The 23,516-nt window shown below is 35.9% G+C and overlaps 4 protein-coding genes across 17 annotated transcripts in view; 2 read left to right on the forward strand and 2 right to left on the reverse strand.

Moving 5' to 3' along the window:
- The first annotated feature begins 275 nt into the window (after positions 1-275).
- LOC135164252 (D-aminoacyl-tRNA deacylase 1) lies at positions 276-11,418 on the forward strand. 3 transcript variants are annotated; one of them, XM_064124424.1, is made up of 5 exons: positions 276-506; positions 714-1,037; positions 1,401-1,871; positions 2,009-2,517; positions 10,348-10,438. In XM_064124424.1, exons 2-4 carry the CDS (start codon positions 718-720, stop codon positions 2,118-2,120), a joined length of 903 nt encoding a protein of 300 aa, XP_063980494.1. In that variant the 5' UTR covers positions 276-506; positions 714-717; the 3' UTR covers positions 2,121-2,517; positions 10,348-10,438. The 3 variants fall into 3 exon arrangements, with proteins under 3 accessions (XP_063980494.1, XP_063980495.1, XP_063980496.1); XM_064124425.1 differs by lacking the exons at positions 276-506; positions 714-1,037; positions 1,401-1,871; positions 2,009-2,517 and adding exons at positions 9,504-9,639; positions 10,539-10,774; positions 11,069-11,418; XM_064124426.1 differs by lacking the exons at positions 276-506; positions 714-1,037; positions 1,401-1,871; positions 2,009-2,517 and adding an exon at positions 9,504-9,639 and having other exon boundaries at positions 10,348-10,442.
- Positions 2,534-9,081, reverse strand: Asl (asterless). The gene is made up of 4 exons (XM_064124404.1): positions 7,815-9,081; positions 7,413-7,652; positions 4,937-7,333; positions 2,534-4,773 (listed from the first exon to the last, which is right to left on the reverse strand). Exons 1-4 carry the CDS (start codon positions 9,078-9,080, stop codon positions 4,558-4,560), a joined length of 4,119 nt encoding a protein of 1,372 aa, XP_063980474.1. The 5' UTR covers position 9,081; the 3' UTR covers positions 2,534-4,557.
- A 302-nt stretch (positions 11,419-11,720) lies between the features above and the next one.
- LOC135164246 (GRIP and coiled-coil domain-containing protein 1) lies at positions 11,721-14,921 on the forward strand. Its single transcript, XM_064124414.1, has 4 exons — positions 11,721-12,116; positions 12,229-12,440; positions 12,551-13,998; positions 14,182-14,921. Exons 1-4 carry the CDS (start codon positions 12,047-12,049, stop codon positions 14,351-14,353), a joined length of 1,902 nt encoding a protein of 633 aa, XP_063980484.1. The 5' UTR covers positions 11,721-12,046; the 3' UTR covers positions 14,354-14,921.
- Positions 14,922-17,602: 2,681 nt separating this feature from the next.
- Positions 17,603-23,516, reverse strand: part of Cic (capicua) — a 46,645-nt gene continuing 40,731 nt past the window's right edge. For all 12 annotated transcript variants that reach the window (XM_064124392.1, XM_064124395.1, XM_064124401.1 and 9 more), the window contains 5 exons: positions 22,884-23,090; positions 22,540-22,788; positions 21,811-22,275; positions 21,227-21,700; positions 17,603-21,007 (listed from right to left, as the gene is read on the reverse strand). In XM_064124392.1, coding sequence (XP_063980462.1) covers positions 20,937-21,007; positions 21,227-21,700; positions 21,811-22,275; positions 22,540-22,788; positions 22,884-23,090 — 1,466 coding nt within the window. In that variant the 3' untranslated portion in view covers positions 17,603-20,936. The remainder of the gene's footprint in view (positions 21,008-21,226; positions 21,701-21,810; positions 22,276-22,539; positions 22,789-22,883; positions 23,091-23,516) is intronic.

The following is a 23,516-nucleotide window of genomic DNA, read 5'->3' on the forward strand; positions in this document are numbered from 1 at the left end:
CTCCGCGCTAATGCCTTACCGACAGGCACATTCACCATCGTAGTTCATGCTTCACCGCTACAAAATTTTGGGGTTGACACCGCTCCAAGATGATGCTTGCTTTGCCTCATATTGGATTTTTCATTATTTATTGAAATATAAATACAAAACTAGCAAAACATTTTAAGCTCAGTACAAACGAGTACAAACCTAGGACAAACGATGAAATTAGTTCATTTTGCGAAAAGTAATTACTGGTTGGCTATCTACATATGACAATGGAAATGATTCTGCGGCCATAGTTTGCCGAAACACACAACATCCACGTAGTTTACTCGTGTTGATCTTCGCCGGCGTAGTTACGAAAAAATTTCTAAAAAACTTTTTCTTCCAGACGATTAAGAATATAGAATTACGGTTATATCTCAATACTCCCTTGAGCCGCAGTATAATCAGCCGATAAACAACTGAAAATTGAATTTTCTGTGATAAGATTCCGAAGTATCTTTAACGATTTAAAAACAAAGGTAAATGAGGTTAATTTCCATTCTTATTCCTGTAGTGAAAAAAAAATACATCAGACGAAAAGAAGAGTCAAATGTTGCTGAGTTAGAAATCTACTTGACTATCTTTTTAATTCTATCAATATCGTTCAAGTATTTTGAGGTTATAAAAGACGTTTCCAGTATAATAATCATGATCAAGCAATTTTTAAACGTGTCATCATCCCGCAGGAATATGGCAGTGAAAGGCCTGGTTGCTAGTATTATTCGCTTTTTAACAAAGCAATTGGAGGAGGGAGATATAACAGAAGATTCCCGTGAGAGCCTTGAAGTTGCGATACAATGTTTGGAGAGTGCTTACAACGTACAAGCATCAGATGCACCAGCAAATTTTGATTTACTCAGCTGTTGTGAAACAGCTATGGAAGGCTGTACTGTCCTACCAAATCGCGAGGCGACTGCTGAGGAAAAAGGTGAAGCTGAAAAATTGAAAAACCAGGGTAATGCGCTCATGAAGGAGGATAAGATTCATGAGGCCATCGCATTATATACCAAGTACGTATCGACGAATAATTAAGGTTAATCAAATTAAAGGAACTATAATTATTCAACAAAGAAGTGCTGATTTTCAATGGAATAGCTCTAAATGTGAGAGGATAACGAAATTTTCGTAATATACTTTTTATAAACACTTTGGTGAAAGTAATTGAGTGATAAAAATTTGGCTCCCTTCTCGATGCTAGGAGTTAATCATTGAAAAACCATAATGAATTATAAAATTAATTACTGATTCATGAAATGGGACTTTTGTTACTTGGAGAGCATAGTAAACATAAAGTTAAGATGAGGATGACTGGAAAGTTACTTTACAGATACAACATGATGTGGATAATCTTGACATCTCTCTGATTAATTTAGAGCAATTGAGCTGGACGGACGCAACGCAGTTTACTACGGGAATCGTGCAGCTGCATACAGCAAAATTGGTAATCAACGACGTGCTATAAAAGACTGCGAGACAGCACTCACAGTTGATCCCACGTACAGCAAAGCCTACGGACGCCTTGGCCTGGCATATTCAAGTTTGGACAAGCACAAGGAGGCGAAGGAATGTTATCAGAAGGCACTCGAAATGGAACCAGATAGTGAGGGTTACAAAAATAATCTCCAGTTGGCTGAGGAGAAGTTAGCACAGCAGGGAGTCAGCAATATGGGACTTGGTGCTAACAATCCAGGTTTTCCCATGGACTTGAGCAGTATGCTCTCAAATCCCGCACTTATGAGCATGGCGCGACAAATGTTATCTAATCCTGGAATGCAGAATATGCTTGGAGATCTTATGAGTGGAAATATTGAACAAGGAGGAAGGATGGAGGTTCTAATTGAAGCGTAATTATTCTTTTGTTCTAACTAGAATCGAAAATTTACAATTGTTTGGAAAATTGGCGATTTTTGAGAAAATCGCCAGCAAGTTTCAGTTTCTACTTTTGAGAATTAAAAAAAAAACTTAATTGTTGGAATTTCAGAGGACAGCAATTGGCCCAACAGATGCAGACTGCCAACCCCGAGCTTATCGAGTCCCTGAGAAGACAGATGGGTGGTGGACCCAATGATCCTGATCCACGTCAGCAGAATTGAACCGTCAAAAATTTTATAATTAAACTCGTTATCGACGATATATCGCAATTTATAATTGTCTCGTGATAATCATCTGCGCGATCTTCTTTTCTTTTTCTAGTTTTTCCATTGAATCCTAAACGCATTGAATGATAAATTGCATTGTCAAATCCTGTTTTAAATCATCTTGTTCCTGTTGCTTCGGAGTTGCCATGTATTCGACCATTGTTACAATAAATATATGACCTGTCAATGCGAAATAGAAGCTGGATGATTTGTTCATTATTGGATCCGGACACCTAGCCTTCTGACTCCACGATACGTATTCACGTGCATAAGGGCAATCTCTATTGGAGATCGGAAAGTGACTCCCCCGTCGCTGGAGAAGACCACATTTACAAGAGAAGCTAATATTAAGGTAAATACCTGACGTATACTTCGATTTCTTTTTATTGGGATCAAACGTGGCCAAAACAACACTTTGAATAACATTATATTAATACACATGAGATATTCCATCTCAAATGAGTCAATGGCTGAGCCTCAATTTCTAGTAAATCGATCGGCTCATCGAATTCCGGAGAGTGAACAATCTAATTAATTAAAAACTTTGACAATCAATTGCAGACATCACATGACGGGATACTACTTTATCGATATAGAGCTATCTATATTCATAATATTTGATAATATCTCGGATATTTTGAGTTCTCAATGATAAAATAGAAAAACTCGCAAAACTTAATTAATCCTTAAAAGATGACATAAAATCTTTATTACAAAAAATAAATTAATTTACATTAAATACAAAAATACATTGACGATTAATATTAATAATACTCTCTATTCAGTGATGATTTATTCATTATTACAATATAAAATTCGTCAGTAAAATTTTTGCGTTTGTTTTTCTTTCAATTTTAAATCATCTAAAATGTCATCGTTAACTTGAAAATCTGACATTGAAAATTGGGCCCAGTAGGATGAAAATTACAATTTTGTTGCTTTCTAATTTATATATTATGAAAGTATTATGAGAGTAGATTGGATATTCTGCACTAAAAAACACAAAATATGAATTGTACGAACCGATTATTTGATACAGTTACTAGAGAGCTTGAATTACATAAACGCGATTAATGAAGGAATTACTATGTGTCTAAAGGTATCAAAGTATACGGAAAACTTATGCCCTTCTTCATGTTTAAATAATGCGAACCATCACTACAATTAATAATTTCACTCAACTTTTGGTTCTCTATAATAAAAAAACCTCAGGCCCGGTCGCACCAGCTTCATTGAATAAACCGCCAGATAACGATCGATTACGCCGTAAAGTTCACACCGGAATGAATTCATCCCATGGTTTAAATAACTAATAAGATTTGGTTCAACCGGTCCTCAGGGATGTTTCTATCATACTCTATCAGTCCTGCTTCTAATATATTATGATATTTTCTAATGTATGGCTGCTTAAACTTGCACATTGTACTTAGATTCTGTACAGAAGATGAAAACTAAGGAAATTGTACAATATATTGTATTGTAAAAGTATACAATACAATTAATCATAGAAATTTCACTTTCAATTTGTTATGAAACTGGTAAACTGAAATGAGTCGGCTCATCTGTTCCTGTTAACTTCAGAATTATTCGGCTAACGAATGACTTCAGAACAAAATATCGAGTTGTTTTCGGAAAACTTGTCTGTGCTACAAACATGGTCAGCTGATAATTTAGATTAAGCTCAATGAAATTTAAGATAATTGTACTATCAATAACAATGTCATGTATGGCTTATTACATTTAGCCACTTCAATATAGAACATCTTATCCCCTCACTCGAGAAAATTTGATACTGTTCAATCATAAAGGCTGCTAAACCGTCCTCGGGTTATTGAGGCCTCTTTGAAAGCAATACTGAAAACGTTTTGTGCATGAAAACTTACTATTTTTAACCACAAAAAAGGTAGTAATTTGGCAAGCATTGTGGATTTAACTAGTATTTAAAAAATCTAAAATAAAACTGTTAAATTCATAAAACTAGATTTCTCGACCGGGTGGAAAAAGACGGATTTCATTAAATTTTCAACGCATTTGATTACTCATGTGAAACGTGTGTACTGTGAGTTTGGCCCCACATTGGCAACTTAATGTCATATTCTATATTAATAAACTATTCTCTGATATCTAAAATTTAATTATTCGAAAATTCTAATTAACGTTAAAGATAATAAAATTCTCAACATGACGCGAATATTTCCATGAACATTATTGGTCACTTTAAAACTAAATATGTGTTGTACAATAAAGTGCATTTCATCTCATTTGTTCAAACCATTATATAATAAAACCAGCCTCTATTAATTTCATATCTGAATGGGCCTTTAAAAACTATATTGCAAACTAAGTGGAATTTTATTAAATATATGAATGAAATTATTAGTCAATACGTACTTCAACTTTTTTCTTTGTACTTCTTTTTTTGTCGCAATTTTTGCAGTTGCTCCTCATGATCTTTTTCTACCTGTTCAATTGTTTTTTTCGCCTCTTTTTCCTGTGCTTCAAGAATATCATAAAAGTTCTGTTGTACTCGACATATGGCCTCTTTGTATCCCTCGTCGATGCGTTTGCATTCGAGAGAATAAAATTCTTTTTCCTTAGCAGCATATTCCTGAAACATAGGTATAAAAATGACTTTTCAAATGCATATATTATCCAACACTTTCATTATAATAATTTCCTCTTCAATAGCCCTCATAAAATCTTTTCGCTTGAATTGAAGAGATGGAAGAGTTTATCCCTTTCATAATTTGGATGGATGTATAGTTACTCACCCTGTAATTTTGAGCAGTAGTTTTCGCTACTTGATACTTGTGTTTTAATGTATCAAAGCTCTCTTTAAACTTCTTTTCCTTGATCTGCAGCCCTTTAACTTCCTCCCGCAACGTGTTCTCCATTTGCTGCAGCCTGTCAATATCCTCTTGCATTTTTTTCTCCTTTCTCTTGCTCCCTTCGATCTCAGCAGCCCATTGTGCCATCATCTGAGCCATGTAATTTTTTTCCTCCTCCATATCCATTTCCTTTTTTTTCAACTCCGTCTGCAACTCCTCGATTTTTAATTTTCTTGCAACAAGCTCCTGTCTATATCCCTCTAGCTTTGCCTCAATCACCTGTCCCACCAACTGTTTCTGTTCTTTGAACGAATTATGTAGCCTCAACTTCTCCGCCATTATCGCTTCTTTCGCGGCCTCTAACTCCTTTGTTTTTTCATCATAACGTTTATTCAAGTCAATTAACACTGATTTATACTTCTCTTCAATATGTCTCTGCTTCTCTCTATGCTGATCCTCGATCATTCTCAACTCATCGGCTTTCGGGTGTATCTCCTCGTTCGGAATTTCCTGAAGCTTCTGAAAATCAACTACATCCTGCAGACTTCGAGGAGAAAGATTCAATTCAGCCGACACTTGCCTCTGACTCTTCACATATTGCTCAAAATGCATTGCTTGAGTTTTTAGTTTTGTCACTAACTGGTCCCTTTCAGCTTTAATCTTATCCAACTCCTTTAATCTCTGCAACTGAGCATCTTTCTCCTGAAGCTCCAACTCCAGCTGCTTTACCCTGACATCCAGGTACATGTCCCTCTTCTTAACATCACTAGGACTGTTCAATTGATCTGTTAATTTTTTAACAAAATCTTTATACTGATTTAACTCCTTCTCCAGATCGTTTCGAGTATTTGATAGGCTGTCGTTCTGTCGACTAATATTATGCTCCCCTTGGGCTATCATCTTCTTGCTCTCATTGAGATGCATCTGCATTTCTGATAATCGTTTTTTGTACTCCATCTTTTCCTTCAGTAAGCAGTCACACTTATCCTTCAATGTCTCATTTTCCATCTGAATCTTAATGGAATAATTGTGAAAATTAGGATCATCTGATTTATTAGCTCGTGAGGTCGATAGTTCCTGGTCGGATTTTGCGAGTTTCAGCGATAGATCTTGATTTTCCTTTTTAACGGACTCACATTTCTGCTTTAGAGTTTCATGGGCAATTTCCATTTGCGCTATTTTAATCTTTGCATTTTCCAGTTCACTCTGGAGTTCAAGAAGCTTTCTCTGTTCCTCAACAGCACTTGACAACTTCTTCTCCAGACGTTTGCAGTCCTCCTCGAGTTCGGCAATTCTCTCTGAATGCTCTGTACAGTGATCAGGGAAAAGGACACTTATTTGGTGATTTGGATGGGCACTTCTAAGTTCAGCCAGAGCTTCATCTTTTGCCCTTTCAATTTCAGCATCAATCTTTTTACGATACTCAACTCGATGTTTTCTTTCACTGCTCAGATCTTTTTCTAATTCTATTATTTTATTTTTATGTGCTTCACACTCCAGTGTTAGCCTCGCCGTGATTTTTATTTGGACCTCACATTCTCGCTTTGTTCTTTCCAATTCAGCTTTTTGAGCCTCGAATTTGGCGTAAGTTGTTTTCAATTCTTGGATCTCATTTCGATGATCGTTGATCAATTGCTCTTTACTTCCACACACGTCTATGTACATTTCTTTCACTCGATTTAGTTCTTTTTGTGTTTGCTCCAGTTGAACTGTCAACTGAAGGATATCGTCCTGAGCCTCTTGTCGGAGTCTCTCAATAGCTTTGTCATGCATTTCGAGGTACTCTTTATTATATTCGTCAATCATTTGATTTTCTCGTTGCTGAAGAGTCTCCTGATTAATTTTTTCCAAAGTCTCTTCTTGATGTGCTAGAGTTTCCTCTAATTTCTGTTCTAATTTATCTTTGTCTCGACGAAGAGTGTCATTTTTACTCTTCATATCCGTCAATTGGTCTGATAATCGTTGAATTTGGGAGTTTGCTTTGATTGTGTGCTCTGTCAGTAACGATTTTAATTCTTGCTCCAGCTCGTTGACTCGTTTTGCATAACGTGCTGCCTCTTGTTGACAGGTTTTTGCCAGAGTTTGAGCTTTCTCTAGCTCCTTGTTTTGCTGAGCTATGGTGTTCTCAAGACGTCCAATTTCTTTTCGTTTAACAGCTTGACCTGATATGCAACGCTGAAGCTCACCCTGCAATTTATTCGTTATGTCGTCATTCCCTCGAGATTTGTTGTGAAATTCACCGAGTTTCATTTGACGAATTGAGTCAGATCCTTCTTCCATTGTCGTCGTTAAGAGAGATTCGTAGTGATGAGCGTCTGACTTAGCCACTTCTAGTTTATGCTGTGAAAAAAATTGTAAGTATTGATTAATTCGAATAAAGCATTATTTGAATGGGTAATCGAGAGAAGTGAAGTCCTACCTGTAAATCTTGAATCATTTTTCGCAATTCCTCTTTCTCCTGAGACAGTAAATTTACTTTACTCTGAAGCTGTATGTTCTCCTGAGCGTCATTTGAAGCCATGAGATTCCTGCATTGAGTCTGACTTATTTCAAGAGCCTCAGCCAAACGATTCATTGCGTCGCCCTTTTCCACAATGAGTGTTTCGTGGGCTCTACGTACATCAGCTAGTTTGTGCTCCAAAGTAACGTATGAAGATTCCTAGAAGCATATAAATTATTTAACTACATTGATCATTAGTCGAATATATAAAGAAATTCTTGCTCTTTCCAGAAATACTAGTAAATCTCTGAAATCCCTTGAGAATGAGAACTCATTCGTTCAACTAACAATTCATTTGGCATTGAAAAGTACATGTCATACCTTGGCATTCAGTTTATCTGTAAGCATATCAATCTGCGTCTGCATATTTCTGATCTCAAGAACATGTTTCTCTTGCGCTTGCTTCAACATTTTCTCATGCGTCTTATCATTAGCCTGTAGTGTCTGCACCCTCTCAAGAACACTGATCTTCTGCTGCAATTCTACCACTGAGCTTCTCGCCACTGACATATCCTCAGTAACATTTTGATTCGTCTTCTCCATAACAGCAGTTTTCTCTTGAAATTCAGCCACCTGACCCTGCAGCTCAATAATTTGAGCTTTAGCATCAACTAGTGAATTTTGGGCTTGGTTTCTCGACAGATTAGATCGTTCGATCTCCGCCTGTGCCAGCGCCAACTTTCTCATCAACTGATCCTTCTCCTCCTCCTTCTCCACATGTAATTGCTGGAGTTTTTCAGTGAGCTGCTGAATCTCCCTCATCCTGACTGAGTACAAAACCTCGAGTTGTTCTTTGCTGTTGTACTCAGCCCTTTTGTACGCATTAGTATCGTTAATTGCACATCCATTGGGACTGGATTTGTAGCAGTGATTGTGATGTTCAGAATCAACTTCATTATCACAACCACTATACTCCCTCGAGTCCCTGGGTGCAATATTGTTCTCATAAGGCCTAATATATCCATTATTCTGGTAATTTTGTTTGACTCCATCGTAATGATTGGAAGGTGTCTGGTAATTGTACGGATAATTCTCCAGCAATGTGTAGCCATCGTTAATTTGGGCTCTGAGATCATGAGGGTACGAGGCTGGATTCGTCAGGCTAGGAGGTCTTGGCAATTCATAAGGGCTATGACCCACCGAATTCAAGGACTTGTTATCCTTATTATTGTTGTGTGGAGTTGATAGAGAACCATAAACTCCGTACTCTCTCTGCATATCAGAGACTGTTGGCCCCTTATCACCATCGCGAGAGGGAAGGGAACTTGTATCACGCTGTCCATAAACACCAAACTCATTTTGATACTGCGACACAGTTGGACCTTTCTCCTCCCTCTCATGAATCGAACTCTTGTCTATTATACTGTCCACACCTCGCGATGCATCTGTGTAGTTGTGACTGCTGTTTACTGAACTAACATCGTCTTCATCCTCATATCCATCAAAGGCATTTGTCAGTATATTCTTCAACTCCTCGTTACGTCGCCTCAGGTCCTCCTGTTCCTCCTCTTCCTCCTGTCGTTGGCCTCCACCACTAATATGTATACTGTCAGAACCCTGGAAGAGACTCAAACCAGGAGCCTCCATTCCAACTAGATTCTACACACCAGATTAACACTTTTATTTATCACATTAATGTACATACACACTTTGTTGAACAAATTTTTATGAAATATCTTTTGTTTATAAACGCCATAACCTAAGTGCAACAAGTGGGTCATCTATTCACAATCACACATGATTTAATAAGAAAATTATGGGCTTCCGGCAATTGTTCACATTCATTTTACACACTTTTGATGAATTTAAGTAAAATTTTTGGATAATTGTGGTCATTTGGGTGGGTAAATTTTCTGTACTGGGAGTGCTTGTAAACAATCTTTGAAAAGTCAAATGGTATTGTAGGAAGTAGACACGCGGGAAGTGAGTTTTCCGGATAGCATCTTCCATCCCATTGGTTGGCTCTTTTGTCGGTAAACATAATAACCACTCTGTTGTAGGAGAAAAACAAGTTTCACTTTCACTTTGAATCTGTTTGACTTGCTAATTGTCAGAATTTGTTATTTTTATTGTTATGAATCTTTGGTTACTAGTGGAGAAATCATGAAGGCTATTATTCAGAGGGTTACACAGGCGTCAGTCACAGGTTTGAGTTTTTACCACTTTGTTCTGAGGTTATATAGACGCCAACTTGACTTCTGTTTCTCTGCGTATTCAATTTTTACGCAGCGTTGTACGATCAACGATTGTTTCTAAGACTGTCCTTAGTCTCCTCTACGTTTTGCAGTACTTTTTATTCATTTTTGATTGTCTCTCGTTACGATATTCGTTCGCAATTTTTCATTCATTTTGAGAACAAAATTATACCAACAATTGATTAAAATGGAGGGAGAAAGCGCATGCGCTGAAGATGCTGTTTTTTTCCTCCCACCCATTCGGAAGGGGGGAATGGGTTTTATGTGTATTAGAGGCGGCTACGGAGAACAGAGACCGTGAGAAATTGGATACTCGGAGAACCCCCAACATCTCATACTGGTGGAAAAAAGGAATTGAAAAAAAATGCATCTGGAGAAAACATATGTAGATGTTGCGGGATAAGCCAGAGACTGACTATTGGTTCCAATGATTTCGAGCAGTGGATCGTTCAATACGTTTCATGGAAATATTATTTGAAAAATGTTTCGATACTAAAACTATTATATTATATCTTTTTAATAAAGATGATTTTTTTATTTACGTTTTATTACACTCAATTCCTATGTTCAGTAGAAAATTGAAGAATGTTTGGATATCTTTCTCTAATCGTTAATGCTATTCGTAAGATTGTTGTTTGATGAAATTTCTTATTTTGCAGTTCACGGGCAGGTAATTAGCAGCATTGCTAATGGGCTTTGTGTGCTTGTTGGGATAAAAACGGATGACACTCTTGCAGACGTGGAATACATGTAATACATTTTATTACACTGAGCAAATATTTTTTTGGGATATATGTTGTCCCCATAATTGTTATTTCCTTTTTAAACTCTGGCTTCACTGTATTTTCAGAGTCAAAAAAATCCTGAATTTGAAATTGTTTGATGGTGAAAATGGAAAGAGATGGGGAGCCAGTGTTATAGATAAACAATACGAAGTTCTATGCGTCAGCCAATTCACTCTCTATCATATTATGAAAGGGAATAAATTAGATTTTCATCGAGCTATGTCTGCGGTGCATGCTGAACCATTTTACAGGAATTTCATTGCGGAACTTGGGAAAGTTTATAATCCTGAGTTTATTAAAGGTGAGACAATGGTTGGAAAATTTAATTCTGTGCAGCAAAGTAATATATGTGAACGACATCATTGTTGGCTTCCGTATGACGCGTTCGGTTTCAACGAAGCGCAATACTGAAACTAACGGGGCATCCATCCGGAAACCAATAATAATGTCATTAATCATGACCGCAAAAGGCATAAAACTAATATATGCGGACATCGACTGGAAAAAGACTTTGTTGCTACTTCAAACTTCACTAAAATGTTCTGTCTTTCATTTATTTATCCACACAGTTATGATTTTGTTTGAATTCTTCTAGATGGAAAATTTGGAGCAATGATGCAAGTTCATATCGAAAATGATGGACCAGTAACTATCGAAATTGAATCGCCTGAGCCAAAATGAAATGCAATGATTGTTCCAGAGTAAATCCAATCGTTAGCATAATGCGAATTATGTGCTTTCATTTTTTAAATGACGGCTTCCTGCCGTTGGTATATTTTATAAAATAGTGCTATCTCGTTTTCAATACGAGTCCAGTTCTCTCTACTTGGAAGACTATAAATATTATTTCTAATATTGTTCCAATGTCTTTATTGAGATTAAAAATATAAAAAGAAAAGTTTGTGATTGTTCACTGTTTTCCTTTACACACTCGAATGAACTTTGTAAACAAGTAATATATATAAATATAGTTTTATGTGTCATGCTGTGCGAGAAAGTAATTCTTTGCAGTCCTCTTTAACACATTGTCAAAAAAACTTATTCGATATTCGTGCGAAAAGTGTTTTCTAGATATTCGTAACGAAACAAATAAAACTATACAAATATTTGAAAAATCGCGGCTTTTAGTCAAACTTAGGTCTTTCATAAACAATCCAGTTAAATTTGAATCTTCAAATGATCCTTCATTCAACATAAATGTCTCCAAGGAAAGTATTCATTAGATGTCAATTGTCAAAACCACTCGCCTTCCATCTGCGCGTAGTGATTCTCACGATCTGCGCACGCCGATAAATCCCCGAGAATTTCCACTCGGAGATATTTAGCTTCATTACGAGTGATAAAGTAAAAAAAATAAGGATAATAATTTTTGTTTTATCCATTTCTTCATTTCACTGCCGTGTTTTGGGTTACCGGAAAAATGTGAAGCTAAAAAGAAATTTAAAGTGAAGTGTAAGTCAGTATGTCATCGCAAACGATGAGACATAACCTCAATGCGCGAGCGCTTGGAGCAGCTATATGACTTCAAAAATAATTTCATTACTGTTGTGTGACGTGAAAAGTCCAGGGGACTATGGATAAAATAATGAAAGGAGACTCGACGGAGAGATATAAGGACAAACAACCCTTCAATAACTATCAAGGTAAAAGTCAGAACATTGACAGCTGCATGCAAGCTTGCTAGCATTCGTCACTGATAGCCACGTATCATTCTCGCGGGAGAATTCAAGCAAGAGATTTTTATTATTTTCCTAGGAATCACGATGAATTCAAAAACAAGGGAAGTTAATACTAACAACACCGAAGCGAAAGACAGTGGGCCTGTGAGAAGAGGAGAGAGTGTAGACGAGTTGAAAAATCAATTAGGTATATTGATGAATTCATTGGCAACGTTGTCAGCTGAAAAATCGAGAATGGAAGCCAATTTCCAGAGTGATAGGAAGACACTGCGTAGCGAACGTGAAGAGGTAATGTGCTCATAAATAATAATTTTTTATTGAACTGTTTTCAGCGGCTCATTAACAGTGAATTTATCATTTCCAAAGGACCTCACTTGACTAATTGCCGTCTGTTTTAGTGTGATAAATTAATCAAGGACTTGAAAGAAAAATTACGACGAGCTCAGCACAATACCCACTCCGAAATTGAGCATCTGAAGTATAAATTAATAATGGAGCGTCATGAACGGGAAAAAGAGCAGGCAGACAATTCGGCGATGATGAAGGAGCTTCAACGTGTCATCACGGATGAGCGTCGCTCCAAGGAAACTTTCGAGCAGCAAATAAAAGAATTGAGAAATCACGTGGGAAATAAAACTCAGCATAAAATTCTAGAAGCAGAACTGGAAATTGCTAATAACAAACTGAAAGAGGCAGAGGCAGCTGTCAAGGAAACTCCTCCAGTTCTGGTGTCCCTGCAATCTGAGATGGCAGCTCTCAAGAAACAACACCGAATGGCAATTCACGAAGAGCGAAAACGAGCAGCTGCAGCTGAGCAGAAAGCAAAAATTCTCGAAATGGCGCATGAATCAAGAGTCGTAGGTTTGGAGTCGAGACTCGCTGAATTATCAGAGACCGTGGGAGGATACGACAGAATGAGACAACAGGATCAATTTGCTATTCAGAAACTGAAGGATCAACTGTCGGAATTGCAGATGAATAAAGTTAAGGATTATTCCAGCAGAAATGTTGATGAGACTCCTGAAATTATTTCAAGTAGAATCAAAGAATTGTACAGTAAATTGTTGGACGTCTGCAACGAGAAGGATAACAAATTCAGTGTTGATGACTTTCTGCAGAACATGAATTTGCGCAACATATCCAAAGACTGCGATTACAAGGAACAATACGAAATTCTGGAGCACGAATTTGAGAACTACAAACAACAGATGTCAGCTAAATTAGAATCTGTGAATGATTTAGAAAGTGAAAATAAAAGAGCTGATAAGAGTACAGAGCTCCATCTGGCAAGGACTTACAGTAAAAATCTGGAGGAGCGAATTCGGATGTTGAATAAGGAAGCGAGCAATAAAGAAAGTGAAATTAATTTAAAATTGGAACAGCAGAATCAGCAGATCCAGGAGGAGAGAATTAGGTTTGAGAGGATATTATCTCAGAAGGAAACTGAGTTTCGGTCAAAAGTGGGAGCCCTTGAGCATCAAATACTTCGACAGAGGGAGAGATCGTTGGCCCTTCTCGAGGAGAAAGACCAGGAAATTACGACACTGAAGTCCTCATTTCGAGCTATTTTAACGAAGCACGAGGGTCTGTCTGGGAATCCCGAAGGAGGCGACGATAAAAAACTGATAGAGTCGAATGTTGATTTTGTTACATCACTTTTGACTGTCGATAGCCCACCTATGCTTCATTATGCGCAAGAATTGGCCAGGAGGGATATCCAAGTGTCCGGATTGAGAAAGCAAAACAGCGAATTGGAGGCTGCACTTCGGGAGAACCAGAGAGATTTTATGGCGACAACTCAGAGACATGCAGAGGAAATGAAAACTTTGGAAAGTAAAATTACTAGGTAACAATGATTCAGTCATAAATTAATGGTTCCATTGATATATCACACACAATTTCATTGAATTCGTTTCGAGATACTCATAAAAAACTAATCAATATTCAAAAGTGCCTTATCTCGTTTTTTGCCGTCGCTACTGATTTAATTATCAATAATTTCTCTTCTTCTTTTTGTGACTGATAACAGACTCGAAGCGTACAAATCCCGAGAAGGTGCTAATCTCGAGTACCTGAAAAACGTAATCGTTAATTTTTTAACCAACAACGACAGTTCGAGCCGTCGCCACATGTTGAACGCCATAGGAACAGTTCTTCGTTTTACACCTGATGAAATGGGAAAAATCCAGCGAAATAAATGACACCGTCACTGTGTGTAAAACGAGAGCACACACGAAAAAAATCTTGAAATTTAAGACTGTAAATATGAAGCAACGAATTTCATAAATTATAAATTACATTTTAAGTTTGCAATTTCCATCAGCAAATTATGCGTTATAATAATTATTGATAAGCATTAAATTTACACTCAAATTTCATGTAATTGTGCATTGAATTTATTACATCAATATCTTTACATGAAATCAATTACTCTTGATTGGCATTGAAAAAATATTCTCAAGCTCTTTTACTTTTATTTTTTCCCTCCTTTACGTGAGTATTATTGACCAACGTGCAATTTGGATATTTTAATATTTATAGTATATTCATCATTGCTTCTATTGTTATAATATACCGAGTAGTAATTCACAATTCTATTGTTCATCTTAATAAAACAGTTATACAATAAACTTCATAATAATCTGTTTCACAAGATATTTTTTTCCATTTAATGCAATACCGCCTTGTTGAAGTGTACAAAAGGGCTGGCTGCATAAAAATCACCAGCCCTTGGATTTCATCAATCCCTGAAAATTCAATATTTTTTAATATCGAACGAGAAGGATTATTTATCAGTGGGCACAACTCGTTGTTCAAATGCTGACAAAAAGAAAAATTATTTGGGCGTGCAAATATATCTCATGCCGTTCTCAGTGTACACTTGGATAATATTCACAAAATCCTCCAAGCAACAAACTTTCAAAATCTCCTTTGTTCTCACTGAGACGACAGACGTTATTTGAGAAGTACGTCCTTACTTGTATCAAGAAAATAATGGATTACAAATTATCAAGCGCAGAATATATCACCGTAAGAAAACGACACATATATATATTCCGAAAACAATAGAATTCTTTAGAGCAAGTTTAATTTCTTAGTGTGACATATTTACGCTTGAAAACTTTTAAGTTTCACCGCTTTTTTTTATAAAAAAAAGACGCACTTCTCAAAAAACTGTGTTTCCCTCAGTGCACGTTCTGCAACCGCAGAAGTAGCCATTATAACTATGATTTCTATTTTTCTAAAAGTGAATGTGTTTCTGTCATTCTCAAATTAACCATACAAGACCAAAATTGAATGGTATTTCTTTCCACAAACCCTCAAGGCATTTATCGATTCCCGTACGACCGCTCTGGAGCCTAAAACATGAGCGATTGTCAACACATATTACATTTCTTCTTTCGATCCCAATTTTGACATTTGTCTCTGTTTATTCAACACTTGTTCGGAAATTCTATGTATTAGACATTGGTATATAATATATATACTTCTTTGATATACATACATTTAGGTATTACATTCCGTCTCTTCAGTATTCCTTAGGTCCATCCCTCTTTGTATGTGATCTTTATCAATGATAATAATTCGTGTGATGCCCTAACATGATAAGATTTTTTTATGTACATCGTTTCATAGTTATTTTACAGAGATGTGACACTAGTATACAGAGGCCCTTAATACAATGTTTTCCCCGAGAACAATTTTCTTCCACTATATGAATTACTAGAAAGTACATTTTCTTTTTCTTTTGAACACTTTTTTTAGTTTTTTTTTGTTTTTTTGTTGAAAAATATGAATTTGCCAAAAACTTGTTTTTCATTCCAAGAGATTTACTTTTTTTATCAATCGAATTCCAATTATTGCAATGATACAATGACTCGTCACTTTAGTAAGGCGATAACAACATATTAGAAGTGATGACCACCATATGAAATTTTTCCTTCTTTAGTCCCCCCATTCGACTAACTAAAGGAGAGAAATACCAAGGCGGTTCCCATTCTTTTTCTATCCTAGGTATATTCTAGTTTTGTTTATTTTTCCATTTATTGTGTATTCGACAAAGAATTGGGAGAGATTGCCTATTCGAATGAGCAATGGCAAAAGAAAAAGATCTTTGTATTGTGTTCTTACCATAAAAAATGCCTAAGATATTAAGTACACGACTGAACTTTGTTTATTTTTTTGTTCTCCGTAATCCTGAAGTATATTCTAATCGGTTAATTTCATTCATTTTGGTCCGATGAACTGGTACTCGTGCAAGGGCACCTGTGCAAAAATCTTATCAATCAAATTGCTGCAGATTACCTGTTCCAAAGTCCATGAGCTTTGCAGAAATGCCCAATTAAATTAGCTCTTCTGCAATATTATCTTCAATGATGAACAAAATTTTCAGTTGTGAAGGAGCGAACCGTGGTAAATCCATTTTAATTCTCAACTCAAACAAGATGAATGCACTTGTGTAGAGAGCTTTTTGTAGGACCTCAGGAGATCACAAGTTACCTAATGGTCCAACCATTCAATTGACTAACTCTCCCTTTCAATGAAATTGCGCTTGGAATGTTAAGCAGCCTCAGATTAACAAAGGTATTTGGAAGCTTTATCTTCCTTGTTTAGTTTTGAGGAGCCCGAAGTGAAATAGAACAGACAATTTGATTCAACGAATTGTTATCAGATTGCAGATGAGCCCTACTCTTATTAATTACGTTGCCTCAAGAAATGTTCAATTTACATATACGTTATATATCGCTCTTTCATTATGAATACAATTTACTAAATTATTCATCCTTTCGTTCCCTTATTCATTAATTTACATGGATTTATATACAGGGAGTTTACCGCTTTGAATACATATAGACCCTTTATCGCGTTCTTAGCATATTTTTTTTCTTCAATTTTGTAAGGATTATCTTTATGTGCTTTCATATTTTTTTTTTCACTAGTAACACCATTTCTTGATTAATACAAGCTACATAACAATTTTTAAAAATTTTAGAAATCGAACGGGAGGTACTCGAAGAAAGTTGTTAATAATAGAGGGAAGGGAGCAATCGGGTACAGAGTAAAACAATAATGGAAATAATTATAAAAAATGTATCAAGACTCAGAACGAGGGAACTGGGGGAAAGGGCCAACACATGAGGGAAGTATCTGTCTCTTAAATAATCGTAGCTCTTCTTTTTCAATTTGTGGCTTTTTTCGTAATCATTTCTTTTTCGATTATTAGAAATATTACACAAAATAACAGTTAAATGGGTGAAGAAATTCACCAGATGAATATAGCCGCCGTAGAATATTATTTCTGCATTCGTAGATCACAGTTACTCTTGGGTATGGCTCCTAAATTACCATAAAAAGCATCTCATCTTTTTCTCATCTTTCATCAGCAGAGAACACCTCAATTAAAATACAGTAGAGAAGAATAATGAAAAAGAGTTTTCCATAAATCAAAGAATTTTCAAAAAACTTATATATCTGGAAAATATCTTCGACAAGTTTCTAGACAAGTACAAAATAATTGTGGCATTAAAAATTCTATGAACGAGACTCAATGATGAGAAATACTTTGAGTGAAATAACATTTTCACAGTGATAAATACTCTTTGGAAGATTTATTGTAGTAATTTAAATTCATCCAGGAATGTATCAACTAGATTGTGATAGCTAAAATGTGATTTCGGATTAGATATTTACAGGAAGCACGTTTACGTGAAAGTGATTTGATTATTTCACACGGAAGCATTTCTCATATTGCGGTTATAATTTTCACGCACTGTCCATATTTTTTTCATCAATCTTTGTCCTGAAAAATTACATACGTTGAATGAATGATCAGGGGAACGTATCACTGATGACATATGCGCGTAACATAAAGTGTCAAAACTGTATCTTTGAAAGAAATTAGGAAAAGGAAATAATAAAAATGAAAGATTGCTCTTAGTTTCAAGAACTGCGTGGGAGGGAGAGCATTTCTGAGTGCGGAAAAGTTTAACATTTATAAAGGCCCATCGAATTATAACTATATATGTACTTCTTCCTCATTTATCTCTAATGCTGCTTTATCTTCGGTCTCTCCAGTCAATCCTTTTTAACACCATTTTTCTGCAAAGTACGATGATAAATGTATAATGTAAATATATACATATATATGTATGTATATATGTACATATTATCATAGAAGTTGATAATACTCATTCAATATATATTTATATATATGTACATATATAGATTTTTGTTATGATTTTTTTCCCTACCCTAGGCTTTCATTTATTCCATATATTTGTTTTTTCTAACGTGTTTAGTGAGTTTTATTATATTTTTTCCTATTTACAAAATATGTCGGATAAACACCACTTCTTTTTCACCACTCACGCATTCACTCACTCTCTTTCTTCGCCATTTGCTTACTTGAAAAGAAGGAAAAAATATTCGTGCCTTATCTCGAGATACTTGAAAATTCACTTCGAAGGATTACCTATCTCAGTGAACATCACTGCTACTAATTTTAATATATGATCTACATTACAGCCAAATTCAACAAATCTCTGCCAAGGTACAATGCAGTTTTTTTTCTCAGGCAGCTTTGTGAGAAAAATACGCATTCTTAAAAGAAAAAAAAATCAACGATAATTTTAATATTGTAAAATAACATTCTCCATTAACTCTCGTATACCTATGACTCACACGACGTGCTGCGTTACGCTGAAGACAGCATCGCGTTCTTTACAATGTAGACGACGTAGTAATAGGTATAAAAAGCCGAAAATGATTCGGAAATGACGTTGGAATACATTGAATTATCAACATATCATCAACAGCTGAGGAGAAAACTGAATAATACAAAACATGATTGGAGAAAAATTAACCAGTTCTCAAAATTCCACTGACAATAATCGTTTTGTTAAAACGCAATTAAAAAAACTATTGTAAATTTGAATTGTGTAAAATCATATTTTTTTAAAGACGTATAAACTGCCGGAAATCCTCCTGCCTAGTGATAAAACACGAGATCTTAAAACTCAGCAACAAAATTCATACTTTTCCTTTCATAATAATGATAAAGTAGTAAACAAGTTAATGTAAAATCCGTTGTCATGGCCAAAAAAAAGAAAAACCGGGAGGGACACACTTAAAATTGCAAGGGTAATATAAAAAACTTATCCATACATTGGCCAAGTGAAAGGAAAAGATATTAATGATAATAAGAGAGCCATAAAACAACCGTAAGATGCATTGACCCTTGGCAGACTTCTAAAAACAGTCGATAAGTACTTTCGGAAATATCGGAAACATGTTACACTTCATCTACATATTATTCTCATTTTTTTTTACCAAAATTGATAGTTACTAACAAGAAAATAATCGCCTGCCTTCTCTGATTTCATATCGTTTTTTTAGCCGCAGGATGGCACTCCTTATGTACTTTAAAAATTTTCTTTCTGTTTTATCTATATGCCTGTTAATCTAGAAATATTCTATGCATCGGAAAAAGGTGCCTCGAACCCTTTTAAAAACTTCATTGAGGCTCAAGATACCAGTGTAACTCATATTTTCTTCTCTCTCCTTTTTAACGAGTAACAGAAAACCGCTAATGGTGCAAATCGAGAAATAAATTTCCTTCACTTAATTATCGATATTTTTACCAGGAAATTCATTAACAAATTTGAAAAATCAGCAGTCCTTTGTTATCCCTCAAAATATCTGGAATTATAATCACTCTATCAACTCTTTACCAGTTATTTACAATGAAAAACAAACACAACCATATCTAGGGTATTTTGTTTTGCGATGATTCTTTTCAACGTAGACATTTTGTGCAATGTACTCGTTAATATATGTTACTTATGTAGTGTATATATATAATATATATATATATATATTTAGAGTATAACTAGTGTATATAAACTCTGATTTTTTCTTTATATTTTTCTTTTCCTCGTTAATCAATGTTATACTCTCTGAATGATTACGCACTTGTCTATCTTTACGTCTGCACGACAATCCAACCATTATACTGATTTGTATTATTTTTAGCACATTTTTCAACAATATTCAACAATAGCATAGGCCTTCTATATAAATTCGCCCCTAGCGAGTTAATCTACGGATATCAGTTCACATGCCAAAAGTTCATTGAAACAAAAATATTGATTAATTTTCACAAATGGTTTTCATGTAGTTTACATCTTTTGACTTTTCTCTTACTTTACCTGATTTTGAAAAAATATATTCTTGAATATCAATATCGATTAATTTCATTCATTGTAAGTGAATATTTCTTCATAAAGCTGAATTGTTTTGCAAAGCCCCGAAATAGTTCCCTCGATTTGTTCAACATGTACCTTAGAACACAATTTTTCTGAACACATTAATTTTTATCTTTGCATTCTCCTTCTCCTCTTTCCTATTTTTTCCGAACAATACCGAACACTATTATCTTATGTACAGATAATAATTCATTATTCAACTGATGGCCGTATATTAACACGCCTTTAAACAATACTCCTCGACTTGTTATTGCCTACCTATGCCTATTTTATTCCAATTACAACCTTTCACTCTTGACATGTTCAAATTGCACTGGCATTCCACGAATCAAATCAAAGGAAACATAACGTGTTCTGGAGGAGGGAAAGAACTGTACATTAACCATAATTAATCTTCGCTTATCCTCAGCTTGACAAATTTTTTCTTTACCGAATAAACACCATTTTGTCATCAAAGGATTATGATGTACTCGTGTTGTGGAGTAAGGGGATTCAATGTATCACAGTTGGCACATGGGCGCTAGCTACCACTACTGCTCACAGGCAGTGACAGTGGAGCTCCCATCGACGTTGGAGGAGCTGTCAAGGGTCCTGGAATAATAAAAAATAGTCGATCTTCATAAGATGTACAAAATCAGTCAGACTTGATTCGTATTTGCTGAAGAAGTGTCAGATTCAGAAGAGGTGGAGAACAGGTTCAAATCTTCGTTTCAAATTAAGGAGGAAATTTACGAGATGAAATGAAGGGGAAATTTATTAGTGGCTGCATTTTTAGCAGTCCTACTACATAAAATAAATTGAAAAGCTTACCAGCAACACTAGGTGATGGCTCCGAGACAGGCAAAGGACTAACTAAATTGCTAGCACTCATTGGCGTTGCACAATTGGCCTTCAATTTCTGTCTGACTTCTCTAATTTTCAATTGTAAACTCGTCTTATTTGGAAATATATCAGAATGTTTAGCTTGAAATGTTGATGTGGCCTGCGTAGACGGGAAATATCCATGATCTTGGAATAACTGCATAACTAATTGTCTACGTTGCTCAAGAACTTTTCGAGGTCCCCGTTCATTATCATTCCTGCCTGTCCCTACTCCACCACCGCCCCCACCTGGAGTCTTTGGTGTTCTCGGCGAACTAGCCTCAACATCACCACCAAGATCAGGATTTATTCTGAATGCATCGACGTTGAAGTCTGGACCGAAGAATGTGTTTCCAGTCAGTTTCACACTGGCCGCCGTTTTTGGCGTTGCGGAAACATCGGATTCTCCGTCTTCCTCATTAACTTAAGACAGCAAAAAGTAAGAGTAATTAGTTATTGTCTATGAAGTCTACGACTTCAATAGTAAAATACTCTAGAAAAATTTCCCATAATTTTAAGATTATTATACTTACGCAGAGATCTATGAGGTCCCTGACCACTTTTCTTTTTATACCCCTGAAGCGACGATGAAAGATTAGGGGGATGAAGTCCAGCAGTGCCTGGAGTATGAACCGAAGAGCCCACTGGTGTATTCATACTTATTGCACTTGGGCTCTGAATATCCTCTGGTTTAAATTCTGGTAATGATGAGAATTTTTCTTCGAAATTCACTTGCTCAAGTACCCTGTCCATTCCATCTTCAACGTTTTTCTTGAAGAAAGATCCTTTTTTAGTCATGGGGGAGGGCAGTGCTTGAGGCTCAGCAAGTTTAACCTGTGGCTGTTGCTGTTGTTGTGATTGTTGTGGTTGCTGTTGTGACTGTTGTTGCTGTTGCTGAGGTTGTTGCTGTTGCTCAACAATTGGTGGATTTGTTGATGGTCGGGTATCAAAATGTTGAGAATTCCCTTGGTCTCCTGCATTCGATGTAGGAGGATATGCTGACAAAAATCGAGAACGGAAGGACTCATGAATATAGCGTGATGACCACATGCAGTTAGTCTACTGCATTTTGTAGTCGTGATTTTGTTTTCCTATATCAATTGACAGGTTCTACACATATTCCGAAGCTGCCTCAAATTTTTGAAATAATTGAAGAAATGTCTTCAGTGCAATTTTCGAGGAAATCCAAGGAATCCTTGACTTTTGTAAATAAAGGGATAAAAATTCTAACATTCTAACAAAAATTGAGAAATTTTTCTTACCCAGTGACTGTCTTCTTTGGAGTGGTGCTCGACCAAGTTGAGCGGGGGTCGGCGCCAGCATAAATGGCCCTTTGTTCTGGCCAGCATCAATATTCCTAAGGGTGGAATCTTCAACCGTGAAACCCGATGAGTTGTCACTATTCTGATTAGTACTGTGAGGCGTATGGGGTGTATGGGGAGTCGATGGCTGCTTGCCTTTGTCCATTGTTGTAGGTAGCAGATTACCGACTCCATCCTTCCGCTCTTGCTCTGCAATTTAGGCATTGATAATTGATTATCACAACTGAACCCTATGAGTTTGGTTATATACCAATTTTTCGCGTGCATTTTAGTAATCAATTTACCATAAAAATGGGCATGATTCGTGACTACAGGATTTTCTTTTTTCTCCGATTCAGCAAGCCTAGCGATAGAATGACCGATTCCTCGATAACTCGGAGTACTTGGACAGGATGTTGTTACAGAGTAAGATTTCGTAACAATAACACTTGGTGTATCAACCTTGTTGCCAGGAACCAGGTTCTGAATCGTTATATTACGATTCCCAGTTTCTGCAATTGAAAAATCATAATTACCATCTGCCCAATTCATTAGAGATCAAGAAAAAAAATTGGAGAAGTAATATAATGACATTTGTTAATTTATCGCACATTGTCTCATATATGATTCAAAAATCCGTTTTGGGAAGAAGAAGAAATTAATTTAATTGTAATCAATAGCGATAGATAGAGCGCTCCACTACCTACATTTGAGAAACAAAAAAATCAAACCCATCGATTGATTTGTGAACAAAGGAAGACTAGGCACATAATACATATGTACATATCAACAGTATACATATAGAAAATTATAATGGTGCACGTGGCGCGAAAAGATCAAAAGTTATGTTTAACAGAAAATACTAAACTAAATATTGACTAACAAAATATATCTTACTCTGGAGGCAACTCGTCCTCTAAATGAACAATTTTTCTTCC

This window comes from Diachasmimorpha longicaudata, chromosome 7 (genome assembly GCF_034640455.1).
Source record: "Diachasmimorpha longicaudata isolate KC_UGA_2023 chromosome 7, iyDiaLong2, whole genome shotgun sequence".
Lineage (NCBI taxonomy): Eukaryota > Metazoa > Arthropoda > Insecta > Hymenoptera > Braconidae > Diachasmimorpha > Diachasmimorpha longicaudata.